Source organism: Sus scrofa, chromosome 10, assembly GCF_054392235.1.
Source record: "Sus scrofa isolate SSC_HxYL_T2T_F1_AM1 chromosome 10, Sscrofa_HxYL_maternal_Yorkshire_Landrace_v2.0, whole genome shotgun sequence".
Lineage (NCBI taxonomy): Eukaryota > Metazoa > Chordata > Mammalia > Artiodactyla > Suidae > Sus > Sus scrofa.
Window position 1 is genome coordinate 95,629,872 of NC_139392.1, and position 20,557 is coordinate 95,650,428.

The following is a 20,557-nucleotide window of genomic DNA, read 5'->3' on the forward strand; positions in this document are numbered from 1 at the left end:
GAGGAGAACTTCCCTGGGGGAGGCTGGGGGAGCATCAGAATCGTCGTTCTCCACAGACCACACTGAAGAACACAGGTCTAAGTCTGTGTGGAATTGGGAAAATTAGGAACCCAGAAGTTTTTTTAAAAAAGGAAATGTTGGAGTTCCCGTCATGGCACAGGGAAAATGAATCCGACTAGGAACCATGAAGTTGCGGGTTCGATCCCTGGCCTCGCTCAGTGGGTTAAGGATCCCCCGTTTCTGTGAGCTGTGGTGTGGGTTGCAGACGCTGCTCGGATCTGGCGTTGCTATGGCTCTGGTGCAGGGCGGCAGTTACAGCTCCAATTGGACCCCTAGCCTGGCAACCTCCATATGCCGAGGGTGTGGTCCCAAAAAGACAAAAAAAAAAAAAAAAAAAAAAAAGAAATGTTACGCCTTTTCTTTTCTTTTTGTTTAGGATATGCAGCAGTAGCACAGTGGTTTGGAAGTAGTAGTCTTGGTTATTTTACATTGAATCTAAGATTCAATGTATTTTTCCTTTAAAAAGAAAATCCTAGGGCACAGAATTTTTTTTATGTGTAGCTCTGTGCAGTCTGCCAGCCCCCCCCCCCCTTTTTTTTTGTCTTTTTGCTATTTCTTTGGGCTGCTCCCGCGACATATGGAGGTTCCCAGGCTAGGAGTTGAATCGGAGCTGTAGCCACTGGCCTACGCCACAGCCACAGCAATGCAGGATCCGAGCCGCATCTGCAACCTACACCACAGCTCACGGCAGCGCCGGATCGTCAACCCACTGAGCAAGGGCAGGGACCGAACCCGCAACCTCATGGTTCCTAGCCGGATTCGTTAACCACTGCGCCACGACGGGAACTCCATGCCAGCCCCCTTTTAGCTAAGCCGTTGAAAATCAGTTCTGTAGCTGAGGAAGTTATAATGTAGGGTTTACATATGGGATCACACTGGTGTGTATGTGAAAGTGCTTTGTGGGCAGTACGGCGCCATATGAATTGTGGCACTGTTGTGATTGAACCACGTAGAAAAGCACTCGGAAAGATTTCCTTGCTGATAAGGTTCTTCTCTACCCTGGCAGCTCGTTGAGCCACAGCCTCCTGCAGGTGCCTGGGTGCTCGGGACATCAGGGGCAGGCAGATGCTGCTGTTGAGAAGACCTGGGACGCCAGAACAGCTGGCTACATGTGTGTGTCGAGAGGGACAACAAAGATTTAAGTGCGTCTTAAACTACTTGGATGACACACTGATGTTGCAAATGTGTCTAGAAGGATAGTAGATCTGACTGTGCTGCTCGTAATGTCCAAGAGGAAGTACTGGGTTTGAAGCAGAGCCAAGCGGTGCGCTTGGTGCTTCAGCGTGACTAAGAACCTGGTCACTCCGGGCCACCCCCTCAGGACTATCAGAATGTTGACCTCGGGCCAGTTTAGATCATTGATCTTTACCAGATGTTGGGTCTCCCAGGCTCCGAGTGGACAGATGGCCATGCAGAATTCAAATCTGCAGGTACATGGTGGCATCTGGAGCACACGGCTCTTCTTAAGCTGGAATCAATCGCTTGCTTCTCGTTGGTGTTTTCTCTTTATCCTTTAGACTTTTGTCTGTATTTCAGTGGAAGAGTTTTCGTTCAGTTGATCTTTATTGCTCAATCAGCCCTAATGTTTAAAACACCAGTCACTGCTTATCTCTGCTGTGGAGGCTCTGCTGGTGCTGTCTCTGGTCCTGCCCGGCTTAGGAAAGCAGAAGAATCTGAGGGAGGAAATGCTGTTTTCGTAGCACCTCCTGTGTATTCAGGGTAGATAGGAAGTTTAGGAAAGAGGAAAACTGAGTGACACTCTGACTTGAAAAACAAACAAAGCCTGCCTTCGTGAGACTGGAACGTCCGTCAGAGGTCTTGGAGAAGACAGGCGTGGGACCCAGTCTGGCTGTGTCCCTTGGCCTCTCCAAAGCCTGTTTTCCGTGTCTCTATTGGGGAGGCCCCCATGAAGCTTCCGTCGTGGATTTTGCTGCTGTTGGATGGAGCTGATGCATGTCGAGTCCTGACAGAGCACATGGAACCCACTTCGGAGTTTAGGAAATACTGCTTATCGAGAATGTGTTCAAGATCCTGCAAGGAAATGATTGCTGCAGATAAATCTATCGGCTATCTCACTGAATACCACAGTGGGGATTTGGTTCTGATTTGCTGATGTGTCGTAAACTCACAGGCAGACGCACAGTTCCGTAGCCAGGCTAATGTTTAGCTGTCTCGTGGGCGGTCCCCTTGTCTTCCTGGGCAGTGAAATCCAGAACTCTGGCCCTGGGAACCTCCTCCCCCTGGCCCTCCGGGTGAGGGAATGACAGGCCCCAGAAGGACCACCTAAGGGTCAGGAGGGCCTCTCCCCTGGGGACACTTGGAGTGGAATTGTGGGCCTGCTGGACTCTCCTGTCACACCAGGCTGCCCTTCTCTAGACTCCCCCCGCCCCCCGTTGATCTTTCCCATTCCTGCTTCCTCCCGTGTCTGCTCTCATAGCCCGTCATCTCAAGTACTGATCACTGGTAGCTGATCCTCTGTTATGATAAGCTGCTGGTTGATTGGAGGTTGATGTGGCTCCTCTCAGGAGTAAACTGTGTTTTACTACCTCTGGGGGCCATACCTTCCCTTGGACAGGGAACCTGCAGGGAGCCGGGGTTAGGGAATCTTCATTCCCACTCATCTCAGGGGTTCCTGTAGCTCCTCCCACAGTGGCTGCATGCCAGATGTCCTTTGAATTGAGTTGGCTAGCAAGCTACCTTGGATAGACCCTACCTGACTGGCTACCCATTTCCTGGGAACAGCCTTTATTTGTTACTTTGTAGAGGAACACGTGAACAGCGGCAGCGGAGCGCCCTGTAGGAGGCAGGGCTGAGGGTGCGGGGCCTCTGGTGCTGGAGAGGCCCAGGGAGATGCTAAGGGGCGTGGAGTCTCCCCCAGCCCCCCAGCAGGGAACCCACATGAGGGTTGAGTGGCCCCTGGCCAGGCGTGGGTCCTCCTCTGAATGGGGGGTATGACAGAGTCTTCCTGCTGCACAGGTGTCAGGGCCCAGAGCAAGGTCACTGTGTAAACTTCAGTGCCTGTGCTCGTAGAGTCACTCGGCAGGTGAAGGACAGGCTGGGTTGGTGGAGTTTCTCCACCTTTAGAATCGCCTCTTCTCATAGCCATATCTTGGTGGGTGAGAGACACCATCCTGAGGTTCCGTGTCAGCCAGCCCAGCGTGGGCAGGCAAGGGGCATGGGGAAGTGGGTGGAGTCCTACCTGCCAGCCCCTGCAGGGTGGTCCCAGAGGGGGGCAGTTGGCCCTGCACTAGAGGTCATTTCCCAGTTTGAAAATGACTCTTCCTGTTGTGGTCAGACATCACGAATAGCCTTATGGAAAAGCACTGAGTTGTTTTTTTTGTTTTTTTTTTTTAATTAATTTTTTTATTACTCAAATGAATTGATCACATCTGTAGTTGTATAATGACCATAACAATCTGATTTCACAGGATTTCTATCCCACACCCAAGCACATCCCCCCACCCCCCAAACTGTCTCCTCTGGAGACCGTAAGTTTTTCAATGTCTGTGAGTCAGCATCTGTTCTGCAAAGAAGTTCCGTCTGTCCTTTTTTCAGATTCCACATGTCAGTGAAAGCATTTGATGTTGGTGTCTCATTGTATGGCTGACTTCACTTAGCATGATAGTTTCTAGGTCCATCCATGTTGCACAAAATGCCAGTATTTTGTCCCTTTTAATGGCTGAGTAATATTCCATTGTGTATGTACCAATCTGCTTGATCTGCTCCTCTGTCGATGGACATTGAGGTTGTTTCCATGTCTTGGCCATTGAAAACAGTGCTGCCGTGAACATCGGAGTACAGGTGTCTTTGCGAGTCATGGTTTTCTCTGGGTAGATGCCCAGGAGTGGGACTGCTGGATCAAATGGTCGTTCTATGTTTAGTTTTCTGAGGAATCTCCATACTGCTTTCCACAGTGGTTGCACCACTTTACAACCCCACCAGCAGTGTCATAGGGTTCCTTTTTCTCGACAGCCTCTGCAGCACTGATTGTTTGTAGACTTTTGGATGCTGGCCATTCTGGCGGGTGTAAGGTGGTACCTCCGAGTGGTTTTGATTTGCATTTCTCTGGTAATGAGTGATGTTGAACATCTTTTCATGTGTTTCTTGGCCATCTGTATGTCTTCTTTGGAGAACTGTCTGTTTAGATCTTCTGCCCATTTATCGATGGGGTTGTTTGTTTCTTTGGTATGGAGCTGCAGAAGGTGTTGATACATTTTGGAGACCGAGTTGTCTTTTGCCCGCTAATCAGAGGCGGGTTTTCACCAGCTTGCCTGGTATAAGCTGGTTCAGAGTACGGGTGAGGGCTGGATGTCAGGCTTCTCTTGGGAGGGGCTGAAGTAAAGTGGCAGAAAGGGGGCAGTTCCCAGGTGGCACAGACGAGACAGGGAGGAGGGGTAGTGCTTCGGGTCCGTGCCCACACGTGAGCAGGGCCTTGGCGAGGTTGCCCCCAGCACAGGACAGCCGCGTTGGGGGGGAACAGTGCTGTCCATCACGCAGCTCGGACCAGAGGCCTGGAGTCCTCTGTCTGCAGCCCGGCTCCCGATGGCTTGCTCACACTCAGCGTTGCCGAGGCAGAAGCTGCAGTCCTGGGCTGAACTCTGCAGCACCAGATCTGTGAAACCCAAGCCTCTGCACAATTTGGACCTTGCTCCCTGTGGGGTCTCCTGGACGAGCTGAGCCGCGTTGCTGTGTTCCGTGGGCGTCGGGGTCATCCTTGTCTGCGTCGCGTCCGTTCCCTTGCTCGTGCGTACAGGGTGCTGCTTCTGGGAGCACATCAGGGAATGAAACGCCCACTCGTGCCCTTTCTGGGCCTTGGTTTTCTTGCCAGTAAGGCAGGCTCTTGGATGCATCTCACATGTCATCAAGGACTTAGTGTCACTTGTTCTTCTTGAACTTCTTTTTGAACTTCAATATCTTGAGAAATGAGTTTTTAAGTAGTACTCAGAGACTGAGTTTGTGATACGTTTCAAGAGAGGATTTAAAAAATGGTTACTGCCTTCACTAGCTGTCTTTTCCTGAGAAATGCCAAGACACTGATAAATACACATCGTCCAAAGATGAATCACCTTTTGATTTAACACACAGACAGGCACACTCTTATCCTCCCCAGGGCTTTAAATTTCTTTTAATTTTGGCAGAAAACTTTTTCAGACTCTTCTGTGCCCACAGAAGGAGGCAGGAAAACGCTTGTGTTGGGGTTTCTTTGCGCCTCGCTGAACTGGTCTGCCTTCTCCAAATCTCGCATCCTTTCTGTCGTGTCAGCTCAGCGCCGAATCCTGCCCTCGGGGAAAAGTCGGTTTGGCCACCAGCTGGAATTCGCCAGTGACTCTGTCTCCTCTTGTGTCCCAGTGAGTCAGGACCTGGAACTCGCTTTAGGAATGTGTGTAAATGCATCTTCCACAAGTAACCCGTGGGAAGGGCATCGACGTGTGTGTGCGTGCTGGCGGCTCTGTGAGGACGCTCGCCCGTGGGCCCACCGCACACCCACTGTCGTGCGCTGGTCCTTGCTGCTCTTGCCGTTTTGACTGCGGTGTGGGGGATGGGCAGAGGGCCCGACAAGGCCTGGCTTCTCAGGCAGGCTGGTGTCACCTGCGAAGGCATGAGCTGTGCACCGAAAGGGATGCTTGCCATGTGTTTTCTTGGCTGGGGATGCCCTGCAGATAAGCGTGGGCGCTCGGGGCACGGGGAGAGGTGCGGAAGGGCGACGGTCTGCGCCCTGAGGGGGCTGCCGCAGCCGGGGCAGAAGCAGCCCCCCCGCCCCGATTTCCCCCTCTCTTCCCTCAGCAGTGTCGCCAAAACTCCCTACATGTTCCAGATTTATTTTTCAGGGGGAGTCGAAGGAATTGATGGCACCTTACTAACTCCTTATTTGTGAGGTGCCGACTGTGGTTTCCCTTAAAAGTTTGGAAATGGAGTTGCTCCACAAACACCCCCTAACTGCATCCCCAGTCCCCTGTTCAGTGTGACTTCCTCTTCCAGGACGGACACGGGTCCAGCGAGCTCGCCGGGCTGTTCCTGCATCAGCATGTGTGCACCTCTCGCTAGACCCTGCTTCCTGCGCAGGCTCTCACGGCCACTCTCATTCCGTTTTGCTGAAGGAATGGCTGAACGAATGCGCTCCCCCCAGCCGCAGTCATTCACCTGTGCGCCCCAAGAAGTACGTGGACTGGCTCCAGGTGTTGAGACAGAACTTTAGAGAGTCCACCCATTCTCTTCCTCAGTTTACTTTAGACTAGGTTCTGTTGGGGACAGTGAGGGTTTCTGCCACTCACTCACCCTTTCGAAATAGGGGATATTGCCAATGTAAGGTATGCTATTTTCGTCATTTTTGTTTGTTTCCTATTTTTAGTATGAAGCTGAAAGGAACTAGGTTGGCTGTCACTTTTTGTTGGTCCTTATGATTTCTCTTTTTAAAAAGAAAGTTATATTGAGTTATTTAGCTGCAAAGGGAGATAACAGAATACCAGGGGAAAAAAATCACTCCATTATCCATAATTTATTTTATTTTTTGTCTTTTTAAGGCTGCACTTGTGGTACATGGAAGTTCCCAGGCTAGGGGTCATATTAGAGCTGCAGCTGCCAGCCTATGCCACAGCCACAGCCACACAGGATCCGAGCCATGTCTGTGGCCTACACCACAGCTCACAGCAATGCCAGATCCTTAAGCCATTGAGTGACACCAGGGATCGAACCGGTGCCCTCATGGATACTAGTCAGGTGTATTACCACTGAGCCATGCCAGAACTCCATAATTTGGATCAGAGAGTTTTCTGGAGAGTTTCCCTCTGAATTGGCATCCTGTGACTTTAGGATCCTATTCTTATTCATCTTTTACTCATTTGGTCCTAACATGCATCCTGGTGGTGAAATTGTGGCAACTGAGGCAAGAACCCACACCGTACTTTCACGTCAGAACTTCCAAGCAGGTCATGCCTGGGGTTGCTCAGTGGCTTCCAGAGGCTGCCCTGTGTCTTTGACTCTCGACTCCGCCCTCCTCGGTCGAGGCACTGGGAGGCGGCTCTGACCTAGAGGCATGTGCACTCCGCCTGGGGTGGAGCGCGCCTCCTCCTCAGGTTGCTTTCTTCCTGTGGATACGTGAGGTGGCCTTTGTTTTCCACAGAGCATTTGGACAGATTTCTGCCTAGTGGCGATTTGACAGTGACACACATTTGGGGCCTTGGGGGTGGATATTCTCTGTTGCTCTTTGTAGCTCTGCACGGGGAGGCACTGCCTTCACCCCCAAGTTGAAGGCTTGCGGGTGAGGGCACCTGTGGACACCACAAGATGAAGGGTGACGTCTTGCTCTGTAGTTGTCTCCCGGTTCTTAGAGCTAAATGAACTTTACCTGTTACCCACAAATGAAAAGGAGTTGACTTTTTCACTCTGAGAGGCTGGGTCAAATTCTTGGGTGAAATTATCATGAAGGGAATGTACCTTTCGAGTTGGAGTCAAAATCAGAATATTGGGCAATCGAAAGTCCCAGCAGTGGTTTCGACAGGGTCTTTCATGGCTTCTGTGACTGGAAGAAGCAGTGGAGTGAAGAGAATCTTTATGAAAACCATGGGGGGAAGAAAACAGATTCTTCTTGAAAGGAATTAAAACTTACATTAAAAATACTGCCTAATTTTCTGTGTATAGGTCTGTCAGATATAACAATTTTCCGGTTAGCAGCAGGTTAAAAGCCAGGTCAGTTGATTTTTTTTTTTTTTTTTTTTTTTTTGTCTCGTGCATAAACCCAGTCGCTCACCCCAGGCACTGTCTCCTCCTGGTTAGTCAGGTGGCACTCAGGGCAAGTGGTCCTTCCATAACTTTCCAATAACTTGTAAAATAGGTGCCTTGGAGCCTGTGATGCAAGCTCCCTTTCTCCCTAGTAGTAGTGCAGATTTATTTTTGTTTTAAAAACTAACATATAGTGGAGTTCCCATGTGGCTCAGCAGTAACAGACCCAACTTGTATCCATGAGGATGTGGGTTTGATCCCTGGCCTCGCTCAGTGGGTTAAGGATTTGGCGTTGCTGTGAGCTGTGGTGTAGGTTGAAGATGCAGCTTGGATCCCGAGTTGCTATGGCTGTGGTGTAGGCGGGCCCCTAGGCTGGGAACCTCCATATGCCGCAGTTGTAGCCCTAAAAAGACAAACACACACACACAAACAAAAACAAAAACTTAACATATAGTGAAATGGTCTCTCTTTCTGGTGTCCAGTTCTGTGAATTTTATTGTGTTGTTTGCAAGCGGTCCATCCACTTTGTTGAAGTGTCTGAGTCTTTGGCAATTTTTTAATGAGGATGTTACTTGTTAGATATTTTCTCCCAGCCACTAAGTTAGTTTCCGTTTTCTTGAGTACCTTTTTCAGAGTAAGCTTTAGAATTTTATGAAGTCCACTTTATTTTTTTCTTTTACAGATCATGCTTTTAGAGTCATGTCGAAGAAGTTTTGGTCTACCCCATGTTCATGAGGGTTTCTCCCTTTGTTTTCTTCTAAAAGGTTTTAGTTTTATGTTTTGCATGGAGATCAGTCATCCCTCTTGAGATAATTTTTATAGACAATGTGAGGGTTAGGTGGAAGGTGGGTTTTTTTGTTTGTGTGTATAGGGTTTTTTTCCCCTTATGTAGATGTCCAGTTATTCCAGCACCATAGTGAAAAGGCTGTCCTTTTTCTAATTCATTTTGCACCACTGTCCAAACAGCCATATTTGTGGAGGTTATTTCTGGACTCTCCTCATCTGTACCTTCGCCAGTACCGCCTCGTTGTGATTAGTCTCACTTTTTGATAAATCCTAACGTCATGCAGGGTGATTCTTGCAACTTTATTCTCCTTTATCAAAGATTTTGCCATCGTAGTTCCTTTGACTTTCATATGACTTTTATAATTAGTTTGTCTATGTTTACAGAGAATCCCATTAAGATTTTAATTGGGGAGTTCCTGTGGTGGCGCAGTGGTTAACGAATCCGGCTAGGAACCATGAGGTTGCGGGTCTGGTCCCTGCCCTTGCTCAGTGGGTTAACGATCCGGCGTTGCCCTGAGCTGTGGTGTAGGTCGCAGACGCGGCTCGGATCCCGCGTTGCTGTGGCTCTGGCGTAGGCCAGTGGCTACAGCTCCGATTCAACCCCTAGCCTGGGAACCTCCATATGCCGCAGGAGCGGCCCAAGAAATAGCAAAAAAAGAAAAAAAAAAGATTTTAATTGGAATTCTGTTAAATCTATACATTAATTTGGGGAGAATGGACATCTTTATTATGTTGAGTTCTTTGTTCCATATACGTGGCATGTCTCTTAATTCATACGGATTCTTATTTGATTTCTTTCATCAGCATTTTGTAGTTTTCAGCATGCAAATCTTATGTGACCCTACAGATCCTATACATGTTTTTGCATGTTTTGTTAGATTTAAACCTATTTTTTTTTATGTAGCTACTGTAAATAAGACAGGCTTTAAATTTTTGGTTCTAAATATCCATTGCTAGTATATGTCAATATGGTTTGGCTTTGTATGTTGTAACTTTGATAAAGTCAGTTATTAGATCTAGGAGTTAATTTCATAGATTCTTTGGGATTTTCTATGTAGGCTTTTGGTTTGACTGAATTTTCTTTTTTGATGTTTTTTTTTTAATTATTTATTTTGTATTTTTTATGGCTGCACTTGCAGCATATGGAAATTTCTGGCCAGGGATTAAATCTGAGCCACAGCTGCACCTTACACTGCAGGCAACACCAGATCCTTTAACCCTCTCTGCTGGGCTGAGGATCAAACCTGCACCTCTGCAGCAACCTGAGCCACTGCAGTCAGTGGGTAGAGGATTGTATGCATTATGCTTTATTATTACTTTGGAATAAAATGTATTATTAACAATTTCCACTTGAGCAAAGTTGGACAAAATATTTAGAAAGCATAGTATTCCCCTAAGTTAAAAATTAGACTGTACTGTCATTGTTATTGTCATTTAATTAGGTAGTGGATTCATCAAAATTTTATCACACACTTTATGTACCAGGATTGTCCAGATGTTTTATTCCCAGTAGTTCAAAGTAATTTTGACCTTGAAAGTGGTTTTGTGCAGGGAGGCCTCAGAGTGTTTGCTAGAGGAATTCCTTCAGCTCATTGGTCTCTCAAAAAGAGGTCATCATTGTATCAACTTGGAATAACTAGCCTGCTGTACATGTACTCATGTCTTCTGGTATGTTAGTTTCCCTTCCCTCCTGCCTCAGGGGAAAAAACAAAAACAACTCTTTTAACTGTTCAACTGCAAGCCTTTTCAAGACAGAAGCATTATTTTAGAAGGCAGGATTTTTAAGTGTATGTGTGTGTAAATATCTAAATATATATGTATAATTTGAAGGTAAAATGATATAAAAATCCTAGCATATTCTGCATCTTGAAACCTGTAAGGGGGAGATGATATTCAGTCATTTTTATCTTTCTCCTAAAATCTTTGTCTCCATTTTATTCCCATTACTTGCCCAGAAGGGGTGATTTGTTTGAGGTTTTTTTGGCCACACCCACAGCATGCAGATGTTTCTGGTCAGGGATCAAACCTACGCCACAGCAGTGACGGCAGCGGATGCTTAACCATCAGGCCACCAGGGAACTCCTGATGATTTGTTTCTTAAGAAAGTCACTGGAATCATTAGTTTAGGCACCACTTTATGTCTACCCTTAAGCATGTTTTAAAGGTAAGAATATAACTGTTCCTTAATCTTTCATTCAGCCAATGTTTAGTGGTAGGGGCTGTGTTTCTGGCACATAGTGGGTATTAAGAAGAATCTTCTGGATGAATGAAGGAAGGAATGAAGGAAGAAATGGATGAGAAAATGAAAGGGTCACTTCCATGATGTTTGGGAATTTTGAGGTCAAGCTTAGGAATGAGCATGAAGCTTATTTAGTAAGGGCGGAATGAAAGCTGATCTTTTAGCCATTTCAGGTGTCATTCAGTGTTGGACAGCAGCAGTGTGCTGTTCAAATCCTGGATTTCCAGAAGGACAGAGTGCCCCTTTGACGTGGCATTTTGTCCCCTCTGGTAGAAGAAGCAGAGGGCCGTGGTAGAGAGGAAACCAGGCTATGTCGCCGTGTCTGTGACAGACTGGGTGCTGGCCAGCGTCTCAGGCTTCCTAAAGCTGCCCAGGGCCCTGCTGGTGGGACAGGCAAGGCAAGCGGCAGGGAGCAGAGTGTGAGCCCACCTCTGACCGCTGACCCATGGGGGCGGCTTGTAAGAAGAAGTGACTGTGTCTGCTAGGGTGCCCCCAGCATGCGGATTTGCCATAAAGGGCTGGACTGGGCCCCAATTCCTATAAGGATTAGTAGGTGGTCTGTGCTTGCTCAGGGGGTCCCCAGTTTATTGTCAGGGTCTAAACTTACCCTCAGCGATGCTCTTTGCCTCAGGAACCCATCTGAGTGGGAGCTGGGGTCCATCCACTCAGACCCCCTCCACCTGTGGTGTCTCAGGCTTATTAGGTCACTTGGGTTATTAGGAAGTTTGAGGGGTAATTATGACTCTGTGGGATGATGACATGAACAATTTGATGAATGAAACCTGAATCCCAGGTGTGCTTTGGAGAAGCTCAACCGCTCAAAAAGGGACATAGATGATAGATGTGGCTACCTGGGTCCCTGGTGCCAGTGCCAGTGCCAGCCACCAGTCAGCAGTGATGTGTGTTGAATCTGTCAGGGCTGCTGTCAAGGGGATCAGACAGTGCCGTTTCCATGGAACATACCATTCTCAGTCCATTCAGAAGAATCTAGAGTGTTGAGGAGGCCTGCTTGCTTAGAGGAGAAAATTGTCCAGAACTGGTGGCGGCCGTGAAAGTGAGAAGTTGTTCTCCATACAGGCAACAGTCTTTGCAAACCAGAGGAACACTGGTAAGAAGTATCAGTCTGCTAGTAAACCATACAGTACAGAGAAACTTCATAAGTAAGCATTGACAGAGTTTAAAACTTTTTTTGTTAATTATTAGCTGATAGGATTCAACAAATTCCCCCAGTTTCCTTAACTCAGTGGTACAGGGGAAGTTTTCTTGGCTTCCGCTGTCCTTGGGGTGGAGTGTGGTCACTGAGGTGTTGAAGGTGCTAATGGAAGAGTAAATATTCAGGGGAAGATGTGGGAAGGTGAGCTGGTTTCCTCCTTGAAGAATTTTGTTTGGCTGAGAAGAAATGGGTAGAAGTGGAATCTCAGGCAGATGAAATGTACCAGAAAATGCTGTCCTAACAAGCCTGATGAGGGGCTGCCTGAGGACCCGCGGAAGCAAGGACGACTGTGTCTGGATTGCTCTTCCGAGGCGGGTGCCCGGCCTGGGCCCATTCTGCTCTCCTGGGGCAGTGGGAGTGGCCGGGGCAGGCAGGAAGGACTGGCGAGGCTTGCATGGCCCTGGGTGGCTGGCTGTCAGCAAGGTCAGGATCCCCCAAAGTTCGGGGGAGAGAAGTGCAGGGGAAATGCTCCCCGCATTGGCCTTCAGTTGACTGTCTCATGTTCAGACCAAGACCCCTTTCTAGGACACAGCACTTCGTACATGTCATATTCCTTGGCCTGACCTCAGTGAAGCAAGACGTGATCACAGGCCGGAAGAGCAGTAGGGACGAGACCTTTGTCACCACAGAGAGCCCTGCTAGCAGATAAATCAGCTGGGTAGTGGCATATTGGAAGTGTTTTTAAAATTCTTTACAGATGTCTTCCCTCTCCCGGCCCATTCCAAAATAACCAATGACGTGGCACTTAGGTTTTGCGAGTCCACCTCCCAGTGCATGATGGTTGCCTCAAGAAGATCCACCTCTGCCTCCCGCGTGTCCCTGCCTTCCGTACCCCATGTCCTGGAGGACAGTCGTGGTGGACGTCTCTCAGCATGGGACCGTCAGAGGAAGTTTGGGCATCTGGTCTCCGCGAAGCGGAGTTGTCTAATCTGCATAATTGCTGTGTGTGTGTTTGTGAAGGATGAACTTTGGGAGAAAACCGAGTGGTCTGCTCCCTGAGCACCAAGGAATCTCTCCACTCCACTCGGAGGCTCTGCAGCAAGGGGCAGCGCCTGCGAGCCTCTTCGTGTCCCTCCCAGGTTTGCCTGTGTGACGGAAATCTGAGTTCCTGCTGGATTTTAAAACCGCGTCTCCTTACCTACTCATGCCTTCTGCGACATTTCACGTATTCAGTCTTTTCAACGACAGTGGAAGGTAATAGGTGTTACTACCAGTACTTTATTACTGAGAAAGATGAGACCCAGAGAAGGTAGCTGATGTGTGGGCGCCAAGTTTGCCTTCAGGGCCAGGAGAGGTCCCCTGTCTGCCTGCTTCTGCTCCCCTGGACAGATGGATTCTTGCCAGGGCAGCACAGCCTCTTTCTGCAGCAAGGAAAAGCTTCACAGAGAGATGACAAACACGCCTCGAGCAGCTGGGCTGGAGGGAGGCGTCAAGGGTGCTGTCTAAGCCTTATAAAGCCATCGGCTCAGGCAAGAGGCTTTCTGAAGGTTCCTGACAGCCGTAAAATTCCAAACATGGAAATGATCGCCTTGTTATATAAAGCATTGGTTCCAACATTAAATAATAAAATAAACTCCTGACACCAAGAATGGAAAGCGTCCCTGTTAGGCTGCTGTGTTTCTTTGGCACCGACTCAGCTGTGGAGGTGGCTCTGGGGCACTTGCTCCTCTCCTGGAGGCCCTTATGACCACGGCTTTCCTACTCTGACCCGACGCCCCCAGGGCTCTTTGCAGATTCCCGTGGTGGGATCCGAGTTTGCTGGGATGAGACCGGGATGGTCTCCCCTCTCCACTTGCATGTCCTTCACTTTTTTAAGCCTCAGGGTTTGCCTGGAAACTCTGGATTTTCCAGTCTCAGTAAGAGGAAGACGTCTTCCCGGGGTGGAGGGAGGGAAGGCTCTCTGTCTCAGTGAGATGCAGCCATACTTAGGGCTTCACTTGAATTGCATTTTCAGGTCAGATGAATGACTTGTCTTTCAATCTCTCTTTTCTTTGTAATAGAACAGGAGAACTGTAATTTGTATTGTTGACATTCTAAGTCTTTAGGAACTTCTATTGTCCAAGGATAATACTGTAAATAATATTTTTGGTAAAGTGGAAATTATTTCAAAAAACTGCTTTCATTTTCTCTTCACTGATGTTACAGACAATTGCTGTGTTTACTTTTCTCTCACACACTCTTATTCCTAAGAGGAAAAGAGAGTTAAATGGGAATCACAAGTATCAAAGCACAGAAAATAATGCTCTTTGAAATTTCATCCAGGACGTTCTAAGCAGGGGATCCTGGGGTCTGGGTCCCTTAACAGTGGCAGTTACCTCCTCCTTTTCAAGTGGGGAGCCCGAGCTGCTTGTTTCCCTGGTGGTGCTCTTTCAGTTTCCAGGTTGAAACCCGGAAGCCCTGGAATAGTCTTTGTATTCGGATAGGTGTAATAAAATCTTGCCCAGAAATGCGACGTGGAGCAGAGTCCCTCTCTCTCACAGCCTTTCCGCCTTGAGTTTACAAAGCCTTACCCTGAAGACTGTGTGCTCATTACAGAGGGACCTGTGGAGGGAGGGAGAGCTGACTGATCCTTTAGCCTGAACTGACTCAAGTGAAGTGGAGGAGAAGCCCTGTGTGTTTCCGTGGTGACACCACACTTTGACTGTGAATCAGCCTCGGACAGAACCAACGAGGCTCTCTGGGTGGACGGGGTTGTGTGTAAAGCCGGCCAGCTTCAGTCTGTCCTAACCATCTTTCCTCCATCTTCCTTCCGTCCATCAGCCATTGATCCTTTCAGTTTATCTAACCTTTTATTTCTAGTATTGTGGTTTCCCTGAATCCTCATTGGTTGCTTCAGAACCTAAGAGCCCCTTGCTTATGTACATTTGCAGTGAGTTTGACATAGATGCTCTGTTGGATCTCTGTCTACCAGATGCTAACGTAGCGCCATAGTTTAAAATAACTGGACTTACTGCATGGAAAAAAAACGCAGGAGGGGCATTTTAGCCCTGCTGCTTGGAGTCCCGAGGAACCGGGCCCCTGCTGCCGACACTGGGTCCTTTGGGTAGCACGTGAGCCAGGCTGGTGTGTCAAAATATTAATAATGGAATAATCATTGATTTCCCCTCTGCCCTTTCCTCCCTTGGCCACTAAACAGTGAAATAATCCCTAGGCATATGCCCTGATTATGAATGCAGTTTCTGTTCAGTCACTTATTAGAAGTCAGTCTGTAAGTTGGTGTCTGCTGCTCGTTTGTGACTAATTCCATCAGCACATAGTCCTGGCCTGTAAGACAGAGGGATCACCCTCGGTTCTGTAGGACACTGACCCATGAGGCTGTCAGGGCCCGGCTTTGAAGAGAAGCCACCCATACCTGTTACAAAAAGAAACTGTAAGCAGCTATCTGAGGCCTCGCCAGACTTGTGCAGAATTCTGTGTGGCCAGAGCCCAAGGCTGGGGTATCAGTGAGACAGGCCAGGGTCGAGGGGGATGAGCGCAGACAGTGGGTGTGAGGGCGTCACTGAGGAGGCCAGAGCTGGGCAGGACACGAGGGGGCGAGAGTGCTGCTCACAGAGTGGAGGCTCCAGGGGTGGCTGCCATGTGAAAAGGTTTGGACTTCGCTTGTCCAGAGATGGTTTTCCTTCTTAGACCTGGAGCCCTGGTTGAGAAACATAAATACCATCTGTGCCTCGATTTCCCACCTATAAAGTCAGTTGTTATAAGGGTTGAAATAATTTAGGACCGATAGGATTCTGGCTCTGCAGGCTGATCCTTAGGAGGGAGCATGGCTGTGTGCCAGTAAGGCTTTATTTCCTCAAACAGCCTGCAGACTGGATTTGCAGTTTGCCAACCCGTGATTTAGATAAAATTCGTGGGGTGTGGAAGTCATTCAGTGAATAGTGTCTCCCATTCCTCGTCTGGGTTTTGAGAGATGGTGGCAACGAGGGCTTTCTGAGTTGTTCGTATGCAGAGGCTCTCTGGGCTGCCTGCCCAGCAGCATGGTCAGCAGCAGAGCTGAGCCAGAACACCTGCGTGGAGGTACTGACTCCGCCGCCCAGCCAGCCTTTCCGAGTCTGTGGGTCAGGAACCTGAGCTAACAGCCTGTGAGGCCGACGTTAACTTCTCCCCTTTGAAGAGGAGCTGTGGCTTCATGGGAAAGGGCCTGTTTTCCTTCAGGCCAAGGTCCTGACAGAGCAAGGCCGGCTTCACAGTGAGCGGGAACAGTGGATGTCTTCTGAGGTTGGCTTCGTGGGAGGGACCCTTCCCACTCTCAAGTGTTGATCTGGGAATTTCTTTTGGCCACGTCCATGGCATATACCTATGCCGGGGATCAAACCCGAGCCACAGCAGTGACAGCCTGGATCCTTAACCACCTGCGCTGCCAGGGGGACTCCTCATCCAAAAAATTATTAAAACTTGAAGTTTGTCTTTTCATCTTCTTACTAGCTTATTTAAGTGGTTGATCCTCAGCCCTTGTTAAAGGGGGGCTGAACCTTTAACATTTCTTTTTAAAAAATTAGTTAATTTTTATTTTTTATTTATTTTAGGGTCGCACCCTCGGCATATGGAGGTTCCCAGGCTAGGGGTCCAGTCGGAGCTGTAGCTGCTGGCCTACACCACAGCCACAGCAACACCAGATCCTTAACCCACTGGGCAAGGCCAGGGATCGAACCTGCAACTCATGGTTCCTAGTCAGATTCATTTCTGCTGCGCCACTGCGGGAACTCTGACGTTTCTCTTAGTGTGGGTTTGGTATCGCTGAGTTCTTTTAGGTTTTGCTTGTCTGAGAAGTTCTTTCTCTCTCCTTCAGTTCTGAATGATAACGCTGCTGGGTGGGAGTCCAGGGTTGCAGGTTTCTCCCTTCCGGCACGTTGAACATATCACGTCACTGCCTTCTGGCCTGCAGGGTTTCTGCAGGAACATCAGCTCGTAGCCTTGCGGGGGATCCCTTGCGTGTGACTCCTAGAATCCCCTCTTTGACTTCTCCCGTTTTACTTACGATACATCTTGGTGGGGGTCTCTTTGGGTTCATCTTGTTTGGGACCCCTGTGCTTCCTGAGCCTGGATATCTGCTTTCTTCTTTAGGTTTAGAAAGTTTTCAGCCATAATTTCATCAGCTATATATATTTTTTTACCCCTCCTCTCTCTCTTCTCCTTCTGGAACCACTATAATGTGAATGTTAATAAGCTTGATATTGTCCCAGAGAGCTCTAAAACTGTTCTCATTTTAAAAGATTTTCCTTTTACTGTTCTTACTGTGTAATCTCCGTTATTCTAGCTTCCGGCTCACGCATGCGTACTCGTGTATCCCCTAATCTGATTCCTTGTGTGTTTTTCATTTCACTTATTGTATTCTTCACTTCTGCCTGGTTCTTTGTTTGTTTGTTTGTTACTATTTTCCAGTCCCTTGTTAAAATTGTCACTGTGTTCATCTGTTCCCTTCTCAAGTTAGTTAGCATTCTAATTACTAATGCCTTGAATTATTTGGTAAATTTTTAATTTTCTTTTTCATTATTTTTTGTGAGCACAAGTCTTGTCTTTCTCCAGGGTGTGATGACAGCTCTCACCTTGGTAGGAGAGGGGACTGGAGATGGAGGGGCTGGGGCTGGAACCAGCTATGGGCTGGGGCTTCCTCGCTGCCCAGTGGCCGTCACCACCCTGTGGGGGATCGGTTGGGTCCCATGTTGCTGGAGCAGAAGCCCCGAGGGTCAGATTCGAGACAACTCTGTTCCCTTTAAGTGTGTGTTGTCCACTCTCCCAGCGCTGGAACCTTCACTCCAGCAGTGCCAAAGCAAGAGGTGACTGTTTGCGTGAGGGGTGGGCTCTGGCAGTCCGGCCAGGGACAGAGGTCAGGGCTGTTTGATGTGTGAGCACCAGTAATGGTGGCTGCCGTCCCACTCCTCGGCACGGCTTGGGTCTGAGCTGCTCTGTGTCTTGCTGCAGGGCCCTTCCCCCATTGCATGGTAGGTCGCTTAGCTCAGGGTGGGATAGGTGCCAGGGTGGTTGTGGGAAACCAGCAGCCACTGGAGCCATGCTTGCTCCACCCTGCCCTGGGAGCATGCTGGCGGGCGTGCTTCTCCCAGCAGGGTCCAGGGCCCTGCCGCCAGCCGAGGGCGCGCTAAAGGATTTTATGTAACTTAAATGAGTACAGTATAGTAACTTAAGTGTTGGGAGTTCTCTTGTGGCACAGTGGGTTAAGGATCTGGTGTTGTCTCAGCAGCAGCTTGGGTCCATGCTGTGGCGTGGTTTAGATCCCTTGCCTGGGAACTTCTGTATGCCGTGGGCACCACACACAAAAAAATGAGTTTTTGTTTGCAGGCAGGGGAAAAGTCAAGGCGAATGATGTCCAATGCTTTCTTCTTAAATTATAAGGAAACAGAAGACACACACAGATACCACTGTGTTGTCTTAGTCGAGTGATCACCTCTGCTCTTGAAAGCGTTCTGAACTTTCCTTTCCTTCTCTTACAGGTGACATCACACAAAAAGGATATGAAAAGAAGAGATCCAAATTGATTGGCGCCTACCTGCCCCAGCCTCCGAGTACGTAAACCCTGATGAGCAGCATAAAGTGTCTAGTTTTGAGTTCAAAGCAACACATGTGCGAGACAGCAGCTGAGCACAAGTCCTTCCTTAGACGCCCTCCTCCGTCCGCCTGTGCGCAGGTCACGCTGGTGAGGTGGCACTAGCCACATCCAACTCCTTTGTGTGATTGCCGGCTGCTTTGTGACTTGAGAAGACACATAGGGTTTTTCTACAAATGTGCCTAATAAATTTAGTGGGTGTTTCATCCGTAGAGGGCAGTAATATGTTTTATTACTTTAAAATGCTATCCTCATAAAAAATGCGAGAGTGTTCATGATTTAAACATGACTTTTGGGCTTAGCGAGTTAAAGTGATTGGTAATGGTTGAAATTAATCCAAGATTTTTGCTGACGTCATGATGGCGGGCATCTAGAAAAAGATGTAGCGTCTTGCCCTGGGATCATGAAACCCTAAAGGTTGATTGTCCTTTGAAATGTGATTGTCAACATTATGGATTGATTCTCGCCCGAGTGCAAATTCTGTTTAATTCCAGCATTTTCACGTATGCAGGTTTGTAGAAGCTCTGCCCTTGAGCAGTTCTGTACGTTCAGGGGGGAAGAGGACACTGGGCTGCTGTGTTCTGACACAAGCTCAGTCCAGTCTGCAGGCTGTCCTGCGAGTTTCTGGGTGTTGGGAAAGGCCTGAATCTAACCCACATCCTCCAGGCAGAAGGACTCGGCAGTGTTCGCTGCTGGGACAAGTGTCCAGCCCTGCCCGTCTGCAGGTGCAGGCCCAGTGCAAGCCCAGCGCAGGCCTGGCCTCCGCTCTCCGGGCCTTGACTCACTTCTGGTGTTGTGCAAGCACTGAGGCTCCCGTGCCAGGACCCTGAGCTTGTGTGTTGAGGCTGCTGTTTGTAGCTTTGTGTGACTTTGTGTGGTTTCTTTCTTTTCTCGGCACTTAAGAAAGTGAACATAAAGATGGACCAGCTGTGCGGGCCTGCCTTAGCTGATGGCCTGGGCTTTCCTGCTGTCTGGTGTGTAAGAGGAAGCAGCTCTGCGCTGTCTGAGTGGACGGAGAATCCGTGTGCCAGCCTGCTGACCCTGGGTGTGAGAGGCTTCAGAGTGCACGTGGGCCGATGGCTAGACGTGGTCTCCCCGCTCTCCTTCCCTCGGCCTCTGCAGAGCTGCTGTGACGGCGCCGTCCTCACGGCACCTGCAGGGGCCCCTCCTGGTCCTGAGGAAGGAAGGCCGGTGGGGAGACTGTAGGCCCTGGCATTGCTAGATCTTAATTTCGGTGCCTTACCAACAAAGTGAACAGAAGCAGTTGTGTGCTTTCCCAGAAGCTGGCCCTGAAGCTGCAGCAGTGCCAAGGATGTGCTGACCCGCATTGCTGGGTGCTGAGGGTGGCCGTATGTGGCGTGGTCCCTTTGGTGTTTTTTGTGCTGTTCTGCATGGGGTCGGCAGCTCTGCTCGGCGCTGTAACAAATTTAAAAAAAACTAAAGTTTGAATTAATTAGTTTTTTTCCAACTTGTTACAGCAGCGAATGGAGCTGCCGTGGTCCGGTGTAGACTGCAGCACAGTGAAGGAGCCCCGAGAAGAATGCTGCAGGCTGGCAACATCGGGGTGTGTGACATCCGAGACGCCGCGGTCAGAGGGCGGGCAGCCAGCACCGCAGGAAACCGGCCACTGTTTTACTTTCGTTTCGGTGAGCGCTCTTAACCGAGGGAGAGAGACCCCGTGGCAGGGACACATGTGGAACGGACAGTCCACCGAATGCCGTCCAAAACAGGCTTGTAGGGCTTTGCTGTGGGGGAGCCTAGGCTGAGCCCCGTCCTCCGTCTGAGCTCTTTGACTGGTGGAGGCCGTGCTTCCCGGGGAACAGAGCTCATCTAGACCGTTACTGCCTCATCGAGTCCGGGCCCAGTTCTGAGTGTTTGCTGTTGAAATGTAATACTCTGTTTTTACAACAGTATTTTCACAGTTGGAGCACCGCTTATACAAACTTAAGAAAGACGAATGCATGACAAATTATACAGT

General features: G+C 49.0%; 1 protein-coding gene across 10 annotated transcripts in view; it reads left to right on the forward strand.

Moving 5' to 3' along the window:
• DIP2C (disco interacting protein 2 homolog C) overlaps positions 1 to 20,557 on the forward strand; it is a 380,657-nt gene that overhangs the window by 171,408 nt on the left and 188,692 nt on the right. For 3 of the 10 annotated variants that reach the window (XM_021065077.2, XM_084980629.1, XM_084980631.1), the window contains exons 2-3: positions 18,467 to 18,538; positions 20,058 to 20,225. In XM_021065077.2, coding sequence (XP_020920736.1) covers positions 18,467 to 18,538; positions 20,058 to 20,225 — 240 coding nt within the window. Of the gene's footprint in view, positions 1 to 18,466; positions 18,670 to 19,482; positions 19,554 to 20,057; positions 20,226 to 20,557 lie in introns of all 10 variants that reach the window. The other 7 variants (XM_021065079.2, XM_084980636.1, XM_084980635.1 and 4 more) reach the window with 4 other exon arrangements.